Source organism: Impatiens glandulifera, chromosome 9, assembly GCF_907164915.1.
Source record: "Impatiens glandulifera chromosome 9, dImpGla2.1, whole genome shotgun sequence".
NCBI lineage: Eukaryota > Viridiplantae > Streptophyta > Magnoliopsida > Ericales > Balsaminaceae > Impatiens > Impatiens glandulifera.
The window spans coordinates 32,102,741-32,117,331 of NC_061870.1; the positions used below are offsets into that span (position 1 = coordinate 32,102,741).

The 14,591-nt window shown below is 33.6% G+C and overlaps 2 protein-coding genes across 2 annotated transcripts; both read left to right on the plus strand.

Moving 5' to 3' along the window:
* The first annotated feature begins 666 nt into the window (after positions 1–666).
* On the plus strand, positions 667–5,209 carry LOC124915282 (ADP-ribosylation factor GTPase-activating protein AGD12-like). Its single transcript, XM_047455973.1, has 8 exons — positions 667–820; positions 1,455–1,536; positions 2,418–2,493; positions 3,133–3,296; positions 3,627–3,768; positions 3,988–4,104; positions 4,539–4,634; positions 4,718–5,209. Exons 1-8 carry the CDS (start codon positions 781–783, stop codon positions 4,997–4,999), a joined length of 999 nt encoding a protein of 332 aa, XP_047311929.1. The 5' UTR covers positions 667–780; the 3' UTR covers positions 5,000–5,209.
* A 1,834-nt stretch (positions 5,210–7,043) lies between these two features.
* Positions 7,044–10,588, plus strand: LOC124916253 (2-succinylbenzoate--CoA ligase, chloroplastic/peroxisomal). The gene is made up of 9 exons (XM_047456983.1): positions 7,044–7,339; positions 8,157–8,229; positions 8,337–8,645; positions 8,796–8,915; positions 8,990–9,183; positions 9,266–9,396; positions 9,485–9,858; positions 9,929–10,128; positions 10,216–10,588. Exons 1-9 carry the CDS (start codon positions 7,140–7,142, stop codon positions 10,343–10,345), a joined length of 1,731 nt encoding a protein of 576 aa, XP_047312939.1. The 5' UTR covers positions 7,044–7,139; the 3' UTR covers positions 10,346–10,588.
* The last annotated feature ends 4,003 nt before the right edge of the window (positions 10,589–14,591 follow it).

The window sequence follows — 14,591 nt, forward strand, 5'->3', positions numbered from 1 at the left end:
TCAAAACCGTCCAACTGGCTAACATTATTTCTTGAATCCATCTTTCTCTTTCTCTCTCTTCTATCCGCGAGCTGTGGCCTGTCCTGTTGTATCGTTGATGAACAGTTTCTTTCCGAGCTTTTGAGTCCTGCGATTCGAAGTCATAAACAGTCCATAATTTTCATCAGTTTTCCATCAGGTGAACATACCGATTCTCATATCATATCATTTACTTTATTGTGTTGATTTTACGGATTTCCTGCTAAAATAGCTTTAACTATACAAGATCGATTTGGTTGATTAGTCTATCGGGTTGATTATCAAGACGTTGTCTAATTTTGCGTCTCATACTTCATTTGTTTTTTTCGCTAAAGATTGGCTGAGTTCGCTTCCATCTGTAGCTTCATCTCCGTTTTCCACTTAATTTTGTTATCCGATTTAGGAGAACTGATTATAAGATTACAAGGATTTGATTGCCCACACTGTTTAGCTGCGATCCTGTTTTTTGATGCTTTGACCAAGGTTTTTCCTTGACAAAGCTTTACCATGTATAGATATCTGTTTGCTTTCATTCCAGAAAGAGAAAAATACAGAAGAGAAGAATTTGGAGTATTATGCCTTTTGGTGTTCGGATTTTGTTTTTGTTTTGATTTTGTAAAGAGCTATTTTTGCCTGATTGCTGATTTTGGGTTTCCTTTTCCTTTTCCCATCCTCCAGTTACTTATTTAGCTTTTGTTTCCAGTTCTGTTCCATTTTGCCGTTCAGTTTTGCCATTGCAAGAACTGTCACTAGAGCCAAGTTATGAATAGACCTCCACACGTTCCTGAGAGGCCAACTTCAGGTATAATGCAAGTCAGACGTGAAGCAATGATCACTTATGAAATTTTAAAACAGAGGTTTGCATAAAATGTAATTATATGCTGAATATGGTGATGGACTTGCCAAGGCTTTTGTCAGTTGCATCTAGGCATGAGGTTATGTTTTTCTGATGTTCTGCTTTTGAACAAAAAATAAAATTGGAGTTACCTTACCAGTAGAAGTGAAGAACAATGACTAAAGCCTTGGAAAGTCCGGAGCAGAAACACTAGGCCCAGCAGCAAACGGGGCTTGTGCATATGCTTTTAACTGATCAAGGGATTTCGCAAATTCCCGAGGATGTATTTTAGGAAATCATTGGAGATGCTTTACGGAATTAAGACAATTGCTGTAAGCTTATGAGATAATCAGCAAACAAGTAGATTGTCAAACTGAGGACTTCTATATTGTATGCATAATAGCTAGTAAGATAGTATTTATATAACATGACAAGGTTCTGGAAGTGAATGCCTGTTTTTCTCCTCCTTCTGAAAGTAAAGAATTTGCATATATTCAATTTTCATAGCTGTTTCTTATGCATGATTAGTCACATGTATTAATTTTTATGTTCTATTTTGGTTTTGCTATTTTAAATTACATCCATTGGTGTACTCATATAGGTAAAAGAAGATTAAGAAATCTATTGCTCCAAAGAGATAATCGTTCTTGTGCTGATTGTGGCGCCCCTGACCCCAAATGGGCGTAAGTTTATCCATCCTGATCCTTATAACTCTTTATCTTTGAAGTATTCCTGTATAGTGGCTTTGTTCTTACTGATGTATGTTAGCAATTCACTTCTCAAATGATTAAATTTGTGTATGCCTTTTGATTTTTTGGATGAATTGAAAATTTATTTAATGTGAGAATGACCATATTGTGAAATACTTTCAAGCAAAATTATGGCCTACAAGATTGTAAGTGATAGGGTATTGCTTCTTAATGTGGAAGTGAAAATGAACTATCATATGGGCTTACCTAAAATCTTAAGCTGTCAGGGAATGATTCTAACAATGATCTAAGCTAACATCTCCCTCATGTTCAACTCTTTCTAGTATGAGATAGTTAAGTAGAATTGCAAAGTATCTTAAGTTCGGGATTGAAGAAACCACTCTCTACATCTTGAACCAAAATTATGTTATCAGGTTAAATTACCAACTTACTAAAAGCTTAACCTATTAGGATATGCCTAACAAAGTCAAACAAACTACACATATCTTTCCTATTTGGAATTATCCCAAAAATTAACAAATAATATATTATGTCTTATGGTTATGGAGTTGTTAACATGTAAAAGGACTAATTTGTAACCTCTTAAACAAATATTATGTAGGTGTGACAGGCTCTGCAGTCTGTGTCAATATAAGTTTGATGGCATCATTTTGAACCAAAAAAAATGATCTAAGTCCATAGTATTCAAGAAAGCCAAATGTATGTTATAAATTATAATAGAAATGATATCTGCACAAAGATCAATTTTATCATTCTGTCTGATGGTATACTCAAATTCTAATAGCTGCATGTTCTTATGTTATATTATATGTACTGTTTTGATGGTTTATATCATTTTTATCTGTTACTTACAGATCAGCCAATATTGGGGTGTTTATATGTTTAAAGTGCAGCGGGGTGCACAGAAGCCTGGGTACACATATTTCAAGGGTAATTGCTTTGGAATATTTCATTCTTTCTCTTGATCAATTATATATGACACGAAAGGCTTGTTAGACATCCTCAACCGCACCAAAATGTTATGTCTTCGCTCTGGTGGACGACCTGTCCTTTACTAAGTCTTCTAGTTTTGGACTGTCTTGAGATTTAACATTTTAACCTTATCCAGAATCATCTATTAAGCATGAATGGAACTACTTCTTTCAGGTTCATTCTATTAGGGATTTTTGTTTTGAGGAAAGGTCAGTTTGTCCATCAAATTTGTAAGGAAATCTAAAATTGTTTTAGGGGCCAATTTGACATTTCTTACAAGTTTGAAGGTCTATTTGAGCTTATTTATTTTCTACATCTTTTAACCTGTTCTTCTCCACAACTGACACAATACTCGAAGTTCTATGTGTGTGACTTACTGTCAATGACAAGATGAAATGCCACTAAGTTGGAGTTTTTGATGTTTTCTTTTCCAACTACTATTTTTTTTTATAGAACCTTGTCTGACTGGCAAAAAGATAATTTTGTTTAGTCCCTTATGTTGCACATAAAGATGTGAGGTTAATTCCTTTTGAACAACAGTTCTGGGTTCTCATTAAGATGATTTACTCATGCTAACAAAGTAACAATGCTATGCAGGTTTTGTCCGTGACATTAGATGAATGGACTGACGATGAAATTGATGCAATGGGCGAGGTTGGAGGAAATGCCGCTGCAAATTCAATTTATGAGGCCTTTATTCCAGAAGGTCACTCAAAGCCTGGTCCAAATTCTAGTCATGATGAGCGTGCATTTTTCATCAGGTATATATTTCTTGATTTTTGTTTTGTTTCTATCCTTGTGATATTCTTTATATTTTATCTCCTAGTTGATTAAGAAAAATGTGTTGAAATCAGTTGGATCTGTTTTTTACTGCAAGGAAACTATTCTTTTTTCCTTCTGACGACTACGAAAATTCTCTCATCCTTCTAATTGTTCATCTGATGTATTCAAATTCTCCTTCTCTGTGTATCTGTTGTTTGTTACGAAATATGAGATTTAGTTTGCTATCGCTCAGAATTTTATTTTATTTTGAAAAAGTTCGTTCAGAAATTTATGCTATTGTTATCTTTATAATTTGATTTTATCTTCAGGTCTAAGTATGAAACACAAGCTTTCTTGAAACCCAGCCTGCGGATCACATCATTTCCTGTCAAACCAGCCTCTCTCCAAACTAGCTTGTCCAACAAGATAATGAATAGTTTCCGGATTTCTTCAACTTCATCAAATGAATCGGTAATAATGTAACTATATTACTAATTCAAGGTTTTAATAGTTTTTCCATATATTCAAATATTTTCTAATGAGAATATCCAGCAAGTTTTATTTTTCTTTTAGAAGAGAAAAATTATTCATAACTTATATGAAAGTGAAGCATGTCATGTTTTCGAGAAGCCTTCATAGTCCTCAGCATATTCAATCCAGTGATTATGAATACCTGTTTTCACTTTTCAGGCTGGAATGGTTGAATTTATTGGATGCCTGAAAGTAAAAGTTGTAAAGGGAACTAATTTAGCAGTCAGAGATATGCTATCAAGTGATCCTTATGTAGTCCTAATTCTGGGAAAGCAGGTTGGTTATTCTCGGCATTTCTTTTGTCTGTCTGTTAACTAAATCACTTATTTCTGACATTTTGATTGTAATGATAGCTGACGGATTATTAGATCTACATGCTGTTAGAGTTTATACATACAATTTTTAAGGGTTTCTTCTGCTACCTCCCCAATAATAGTCGTGTCCACTAGCGAAGAGTTAAATTTTGTTTTAGATCTGCATGATATATAATTATCAACATATAAAATGGAAAATCCTAAAATATCATCTGCACCCACCAAAAATAAATATGAGAAGAGTAACTTAGAATTATTTTTACTAACTTGGATTTTTAAGGACTTACTGGAATATTAAATTATGAAATTATAATGATATGATTGAGAATATTTTTGATTAAGGTATCATTATCTTATTGAATATTTTGTTTCAATGGTTGTCTTCTGTTGCTGTAGAAACTCCAAACAAATGTAGTGAAGAGCAATCTAAATCCAGTTTGGAATGAGGAGTTAATGCTCTCGGTTCCTCAGGACTATGGCCCCTTGAAAGTGGTTTGTATATATATATATTTCACTAGTCTCGTTATGATAATAATGATATGGAGTGGTGGAGTTGGATTTATTTTTTTGTGCAGCAAGTGTACGATTACGACACATTTTCAGCTGATGACATAATGGGAGAAGCAGAGATCGACATTCAGCCTATGATAACTTCTGCAAATGCATTTGGAGATGTTGGAGCATATCCAAACATGCAGATAGGAAAATGGTACAAATCTGCAGATAACGCCCTCATAGAAGATAGCACTGTGAACATAGTTGATGGGAAAGTGAAACAGGATCTGAGACTGAAACTTCAGAATGTCGAATCTGGAGAGATGGATCTTGAACTCGAGTGGGTTGCTCTCGATCAATAATACCTTTTTATATCATAATCAAACCGGCATGTTGCTTTCGGTGTGTTACTTGTTTAACTGGATCGTCTTATTTTGGTATTTGTTTATTAATTGGGAATTTATTTTATTTTTTTGGAGGGAGCAGGACAGAGCAAATTGCAATTCCAACTGTTGTGACTTGTAATGTTATTATTATTTGTAATATATACTATGTTAAAAGTGTTTTTTTTTTTGTTTAAATAACACATTCAATTTAACTTGGGTATCAAATAAGTCATTGTTTTTGGTTGGGATTTATTATCAATAAAATCACTTCTCCCAAAAACACATATAATTTTACTTTAACTCAAATTTGATTATTAAGCAACAATTATATCAAAAATTCTAGTCAACATTTATTTAATTTCTTAAGAATTCCCATCCCACTTTATAATGGGTCAACTACTAAAAGGCACGTGGATTTGTAGATCTACTTTCTCATTGATGGATTGTATTTTCAAATAAAATGCACGAAGAAGGTTGGTTGGTGTTTCTTAGTTTCCTTCCATTACCCCATCATTATAATAATAACAATATACATCTTAATCTTGAAATAAATTATTATATCAAATGGAAAAAAGTCTTCTCTTAAGTCCCACTAAGAAACCCTAAGTTGAAATGAAAAATCGTAGTAACTTTTCTCGTAGAAGGATGATTATAGATCAGTCAAATTCGGTTTTTAAACCAAATCCATAACTGGGAATATCAGTTTATAGTTTATACAATGTGTAGTTGTTCATGCATACTAGAAGGCAGTGAGTTTTAATATTTACGATTATACTAAAATCTTAAATTCGATTATCACTTAGAACTTAATAATTAAAATGGAGTATGACTAAATATGACGTAAAGAAGAGAAATTGTACGAATTTTAGCTAGAATTGCCTTTGAACCGCAGATGTAGCTAGTAGCTACCTTCTTTTCATATTACTTTGCTTAGTTAATTTATTTTGTTTCATAATGATATCAATATTAGGATGGCTGACCAAGCATTCTATCAAGAAATTAGAAGAAAGTTGGTTGATAGCAATAGCATCCGGTCATAAGTATATATATTTATTTATATCAAGTTTTAGTAAACTATGTTAATTCAAATTGATATTGATTTAAGAAAAATGATAGAGAGCGCCACTTGAGACAGCAACTGGGAGAGCGATGCCTACGTGGGTTGACAGGCGTGGGTTGACAGGCGTGGGTTGACAGGCGAAATATTCTCTCTCCTATTATTAATTATTTTTTATTAATTATTTTCTCTCTTCTATTATTAATTATTTTCTCTCTCTTCTTATTAATCGTGAGAATATAAATATTAGATAAACATTTATTTATAAGTAATAAAATTAAAAAAATATTAATAAGTCAATAGAAAAAAAAAAGGCCATAAAAAACATTTGATAAATAAAGAAATTGAAAAGTCATAAAAATCAAATAAAAATAAAAGAGATAAATTCATAATTCAACTAATCAGTATATTAATTAGGGTTTAAGGTTTAGAATTTAATATTTAGGATTTAGGTTTTAGAGTTTAGAATTTAGGGTTTAAGGTTTAGAGTTTAGAATTTAGGGTTTAAGGTTTAGGGTTTAAGGTTTAGGGTTTAATAAGAGAGAGAAATTATTTAATAAAAGGAAAGGGAAATTAATTAATAAGAGGAGAGATAATATTCTACAAAAACGTGTTTTATTTATTATTATATTTTTATTTATTTATTAATTCCACTTGTCAACCACCCACGTACGCTGTCTTACAGTCGCGCTCTCTATCATTCCTCTTGATTTAATTCTTATAATATAAATATCATCTTTGAAAAAACATTGCAATTGATTTTATTTCATAAAAAATAAAATAGTTAATTACCTTTGACTCTGCACTCAATATTGATTCATGGAGAAAGTTTGTTGATGCAAAAATGGAGAAAAATAAACAAATACTAATTAATGAATAAAAGAAAAGTTAATAATACTAATTATATCCTCCATTCCTGTTGAGCATCCGACAGCCACTCGATAATCCAAATATACATCTAACGTTCAATATCTTCTCTCTACATATTCACTCCCCCCGCCCCTGAGCCACCAACGGTCACAGACAAACGACACAGAATTACTATTAATCTTAATAAACATGTCTAATTATTCAGGAGCCCACATTTGTCAGTGTCTCAGCCGGATAGCTACTTCCCGCCGCACCACCACCGTCACTATCTCCGGCGACCGCCACAAGACAGGCAAGGAATTTGTTGACAGGGTCTTGGGCCTCGCCGGAGGATTGACCGATCTGGGGCTTCTTCCCGGCGATGTCGTGGCTCTCTCTGCTCTCAACAGGTTCATTTTTTATTCAATCTTGTAGTTAGTTGTAAGAACTAGGAAAAGCAACCTGTCAATAAATAACATGCTACCAACTTCTCTATCACTTTTATATTTACCCCTAAACTTACATTCCTTCAATATATATCTCCAAATATAATACATCATCATGCATATACATATATTTTTTTTAAAGGATATTAAAATATGGAATCGTAGGAAATTTGGGGAGGAAACGACTTGTGATAACATTGACTAGAAATGTGAGAAAAAAGAGAAGATTAATAAATTGTTTTATTTTTTCAAATTGTGCCATTCAATCACTCTCCCAATTTTTTTTTTCCAGTCATTATTTCATTAAAAAAAAATACTGAAAATACAATAATTAAAAAAAATAAAAATAATAGGTCAAAGACAAAAAAAAAAATAATAAAAAAAGTAAAAAATAAAATAAAAAATATATATTAACGTGTGTGCTTCTTCAAGATATGTGATGAGCTTCACAACTCACTCCACGCTTCTATTCCGAACATATTATATTTTATATATGTTCATAACTTCAATATATTTACTCACATTAAAGAACTTAAAAGAGTTTTTCAACTTTCAAGGTATATTGGGGGATATTTTTCAATAAAAGTTTGGATAAGATAGAATAAGATTTTTGAAGAGAAAATAGTCCACAAATATAAGATATTTTGTAAAGGTAATCTTATGCATATATATAGTACTGATCTATAAAAATAAGTTTTAGTATAACTATTTTAAATATTAAATTCATCAATGGATTATAAAAGTATAATGGATTATGTTTATTTTATTTTGTTAATTTCAGTGATTTGTACTTGGAGTGGTTATTGGCAATTACATTTGTTGGTGGGATTGTTGCTCCTCTCAATTACAGATGGGTATGTTTAATAATTATTATAAACTCTATCATCCTTAAATAAATAGTGTTATGATAATAATAATAATAATTAAAAAAAAGGTTAAAAATTGAAAAAAAAAAATGCAGAGCTTGGAGGAGGCAAAGTCAGCAATGGAGACAGTGAGACCTGTCATGCTTGTGGTTGATGAATCATCTTCTCACTTCAGTTCAAGTTTTCATAACGACATTTTACCTTCTTTAAGGTGGCATGTCTTTATTAATATTAATTACCCAACAACAGATTTGATCAACATGATTAACGTTGTCAACTCAAAATCATGTATGTCTTCATTATTAATTATTGTTTTTAAATCCAAATCAATAATTAACTGCTCTCAAATCTTAATTAATCATTTCCGATTTTCTCTTATGTCGCACCAGCAGCAGCCACAAAAACATTAACAACCGAAGCACTCATAAAACCCGCGACACAAAATTCCACATCATTCAATTACTTGACAGCCCCCCACGGCGTTGCCTTAATCATCTTCACTTCGGGTAATTAATCATCAACAAAATTTGATATATAAATAACTCTTATTATATAATTCAATTTGTTATCTTGCAGGAACCACTGGCAGACCGAAAGGAGTAGCCATAAGTCACTCTGCTTTAGTGATGCAGTCCATGGCCAAACTCGCCTGCGTGGGCTACTCCGAAGACGATGTAAGTTAAACCACAAACAACGAATTAAACAATTTTAATTGTGATGATTATTTAAAATGATGTAAAAATTATAGGTGTACCTACACACTGCTCCATTGTGCCATATTGGTGGGATATCATCAGGCTTAGCAATGTTAATGGTGGGAGGCCGTCACATACTATTTCCTAAGTTTGAGGCATCTTCTACACTTAAAGCTATTCGCCAATTTCGTGTCACTTCTTTTCTAACTGTCCCTGCAATCATGTCCGATATTGTTTCCTTAACGAGGTAAGATTTAAATTAAGCCAATATAAGATAGTTGAAAGGTTAAGAATGATTTTTAAGAAAATAAATGTCACAAATTCAATAGGAGGGACAAGACGTTATTAAATGGAATGGAGACAGTAACAAAGATATTGAATGGTGGCGGAGGACTATCAAATGATCTTATCAAAGAGGCCATCAATATTTTCCCAAGGGCTAAGATTTTTTCAGCTTATGGTATATATTTCTTTCATTATCTAGTACTTGTTTAATTTGTCCATAATTTATAATGATCTCTTCTTCATTGAATTTGAAAAAATAAAAGGAATGACGGAGACATGTTCTTCTATGACCTTCATGACCCTCCACGATCCGACGTCGACTCCTCCTCCCCATTCTTCACTCGGCGCAACCGCCGGAGGTGTTTGTGTCGGGAAGGCTGCGCCGCATGTTGAAATAAGGATCGGGTCGGAAGGTCATGACACTTCATCAGGGGGTGTCGGGAAGATATTGACTAGGGGTCCACACGTGATGCTCGGGTACTGGGGTCAGACCATAACCAATGAACTAAACTCGAATAAAGATGTTTGGCTCGATACGGGTGACATTGGGATGGTTGATGGGTCGGGTCAAATTTGGCTTGTTGGTCGTAACAAGGGTCGGATCAAGAGCGGCGGTGAAAACGTCTTCCCTGAAGAGGTTAATTAATTAACTATATAATAATTGATTATATATTATATAATATATTAAATTAAAATTATAAATATAGGTGGAAGGGATAATATCGCAGCATCCTGGGGTGGACACGTGTGTGGTGATGGGAGTGCCAGATCAACGGTTCACAGAGATGGTAGTGGCTTGTATTAAGCCGAAAGATAAATGGAAATGGGTAATTGGTCAATCTAACGATGAGAATACATTATCTGCTAATATGATTCAACAGTTCTGCAAGCAAAAGAATTTGACAGGGTTAGTATTATTTATTTATTTATTTAATTCATTCATTTTTTTTTATATTAATTAATTAATTTAATTTTGGATGGGGTGATAATATAGGTTTAAAATACCTAGAAGGTTTATTGTATGGACGAAGCCATTTCCATTGACGACAACTGGGAAATTGAAGAGAGATATTATTAAGGAGGAAGTTGTCTCTGGTATGCAATATATCTCCAGCAACCTCTAATGATCATATATATTGTCTTATTCTCATCGAATAAACACTTTCTTGTTCATTTGAGCTGTATTTTTTCTGTATTATAATTATGATTAATAGGTATATATTTTTTTCCATCTACTATGATATGATCAATTATATGTATGTAATAATAAGTTCATGGGTCATGTAATATTATATTACAGGATTCGGAATGAGAATTGGTTTTATGTTTTGTGTTTTATTTTTTGAATGTCATGTTTGTTTCGGTCTGATCATTTTCTCTTATATATGTCATTTTAAAAAATATTCAATGTTAATATTCATGATCATGTGTATAACTAATGAATGAAAACCATTTTGTTATAGATGCCAGGACCAATTTGTTTCTATTTGAAGGTTGTTAGAATATGTTACATGGTTCAGCCTATTTAAAAATTTCAGCCTATCTAAAAATTGCCTAGATAAATCTTTTATATATATATATATATATATATATATATATATATATATATATTATAATTATAATTATGTATTATCATTTTTTTCAATACAATCTTTTTCTTTATATTCTTACATGTTATCAGAGCTACTACCATCCGATCTTGATGTCATCCGCCACAATCCAGTTTAGCTTTGATCATCAACGCATCAGTGCGGTCAAATTTTGATTTTATCCGCCGCAATCAAGTTTAGCTTCGATCATCGACGCACGCGGTCAAATTTTGATTTTGAATATTTTTTTTATTTTCAGATCTGATTTGAGTTTCCTGAATTATCTATTGATTTCTAATTCTCTGAGCAATCTGAGTTCTTTATTGAACATTTTGATATATTTTGGTTGGTTATTGGTATTTTTTTTCTTCTTGTTTTGGATTTTTCCTTTACGTCTCTCAATATGGATTGTATGGAGGCATCTGATATTATGGTTATGTTGTCAGGAGACAACTATGATTTGTAGTCTGAATCTATGAAGAGTTTTTTGATTGGTAAGAAATTGTGGCGATATGTCACTGAAGATTTTACTATACCAATAAAACTTGTTAGACCTTCCTCTACTCTACCGACTACAAAAGAAACTGATGATTATTGTGTGCCTATTGATGACTGGGATAGTAAGAATCATACTATTTTTACCTGGATTCAAAATACGTTATCTAGAAATATCCAAATCCAGCTTCGGCGAATGGATACCGCCAAGATGGCTTGGGATTATCTGAAAGATCGATTCCAAGCTACCGGAGGATTGCATCACTATCAATTGTTGAGCTCGTTACATGCACTGAAACATGAGTAATGACAATCCATAGACGATTTCTTCTCTACTATCCAGTCACTCTGGGATCGCATTGACGATCCCAACATTAATGAGAAAAACTTAAGGATCATTCAACTACTGATGAAGCTTGGCCCTCAGTACGAGTCTGTTCGTGGATCATTGCTCCATCATCATCCATTGCCTTTGTTCGACATAATTATGAAGGAAATCATTTTTGAGGCTACTCGTCTTGACATACTTCGATCTCCTACTACTGATTATGTTATTGTTGTTTCATCTTCTCTACCCGTGTTTCCTCGTAAGAATGCGCAGAAAAATGTTCGATCAGATAAGTCTGCTAGATGTCGTCGTTGTCCGAATGCTGATCATGTGTACACTCATTGCCCCAACATTGAGTGTCGTTATTACCATCAGAAGGGTCATGTCCTTCAAAAATGCCAAAAACTAGGTCATTCAACTTCTTCAGTTGACTCTTCCTCCTCCATAGCCGCCGTCACAAATGATTTGTAATCGCCTCAATCCAATACTCCCACCCTTATGGATATTCATAAACTGCTTACTCAGGCTTTATCTATCAATCATTCATTAGTCACCACATCAGGCAATCAACCATGGTTCATAGACTCTAATTGTTGTAACCATATGACCTTTAACATTAATTTATTGCATTCCCTAAAACCTCTCACCACCTCACCTCTCATTCACACAACAAATGGTGCAACTATGCACATCACACATATTGGTCATGCCACTTCACAATCTCTCCAAAATATCTACTACATTCACCGTTTAACATTAAACCTTATTTCTGTTGGTCGTCGTTTAAGTAGCAAAGACTTACTATTACTTTTACATCTTTTGATGTATAGGTTCAGAATTCACAAACAGGTCGGATTCTTGTGATGGGATGCAAGACGGGTCACATATTTGAGCTTTCTTTCCTTCAACCTTTTTCTCAATTTTTGTTGTCGTTTCTCCTTCTTCCATTTATCAGTGACATCTTAAACTCGGACATGCTTCATTAAATAAACTCCGGTCTTTTGTTGCTAAAAGTTTTGGGGTCCTATTCAATTTAAGTCATTTGATTGTGTGCATTGTAAGCTTGACAAACAATCAGTACTTTCTTTTTTGAATAATCATTTTATTGCTGATAAACCTTTTTCGCTAGTTCACTCAGATATTTGGGGGCTCTCCCCTATTGGTACATTTCATAATTATTGATATTTTGTGATATTTGTTGATGATTATTCACGTTTTACTTGGATTTTTTTTTGAAAAAACATTCTGAACTTGCCTCTACTTATTCAATTTTTGTGAAAATGATTCAAACACAATTCTCATGCCCTATTAAAACACTTCGTATCGACAATGCTCTAGAATCATATTGTATTCTACCTTTCTCAGTTTTCTTTCTGCCTAGGGTATTGTTATTCAGCGCTCATTATTTACACCTCACAACAAAATGGTAGGACTGAACATAAACATAAACACATTCTAGTAACTATTCGTGACATGTTTCTTTCTGCTTCATGTCCAGATCGGTTTTGGGGGGAAGCTTCCCTTATTATTGTTATACAATCAACCGAATGTCATCTTCTGTACTTCAGGATGTCACTCCTTACCAAAAACTCTTTGGACAACCACCATATTACTCCATTATTTGATCATTTGACTGTGTCAATTTTGTTCACCTCCCATACATGTACAAAACAATTTGGAGCCTCATAATTGTCTGTGTTGTTTTTGGGATATGGGGTAAAGCATAAGGGCTATCGTTGTTGGGATCTTATGTCAAATCGGATTCGTGTTTCTCGTCATGTCACCTTTTGGGATCTTTCGTAAGGTAAATTATGATCCATTGTGGTGTGAGGTTATGTCGGAGGAATTGCAGGCTCTTGAGAAATTAGGACTTGGAATATCATTGATCTACCACCTAGTAAGAAATCTATTAGTTACAAATTGATTTACAAGATCAAAACAAATTCTGATGGATCTGTTGAACTACAAAGCTCGTCTTGTGGCCAGTAGGGATGACAATGGGCGGTTCGGACGAGGAATGCATTTACCATCCCTGCTCCGTTTTTATTTCGGGGATTTTTTTATACCATCCCCGCCCTGTTCGGTTTTGTTCGGTTTCGAGAAACCCCCGCGGGGCACCATTAATAAAATATTTTTTATAAAAAATAAAAAATAATATTATATAAACGGATTTTTTTTATAATATATATTGAAATTTTATATTATTATAAAGAAATAAACCATAACTCATATAAAATATAGTGAATAAATAAATGTATTGGTGATTTGATATATTTAATTATGTTTTATAGTGTTCAGGACATAATCGGGGTGAGATCGGGGTAGGTCGGGGCGGGAGACATAAATACCATCCTCGCCTCATCCTCGTTCGGTTTCAGAAAAAAACCATCCCAAATGGAGCAATGCAGTTCGGTTTTCACGGGACTGTTTCAAATTGTCATCCTTAGTGGCCACGGGTTTCTTACAAGAGTATGTCATTGACTATTAAGAGACTTTTGCTCTCGTCGCCCGTTTGACTTCTGTTCGTTGTCTTTTGGCTATTGTTGTTGCTCGTCGATAGTTTCTTCACCAGTTGAAAGTAAAGAATGCTTTTCTTCATAGAGAACTTTCTGAGGAGGTTTATATGAGTCCACCGTCGGGTTCACACATTTCAAGGAAGGTATGTAAGCTACACCGTGCTCTTTACGGTCTGAAACAAGCACCACGAGTTTGGTTTGCCAAGTTCAGCTCAACACTTATTCAGTATGGGTTTACTGCATCTCTCCATGACTCTACTTTATTCATTCGTCGCTCTTCGTCTGAAATTATTATTCTATTATTATATGTTGATGATATGGTGATCACTAGCGATGATGTCTTTGATTTACAGACCTATCTTCATCAACGTTTTGATATGAAAAGTCTTGGTAAGCTGTGTTACTTTCTAGGTCTTGAGATTTTCGACACAGTAGATGGTAT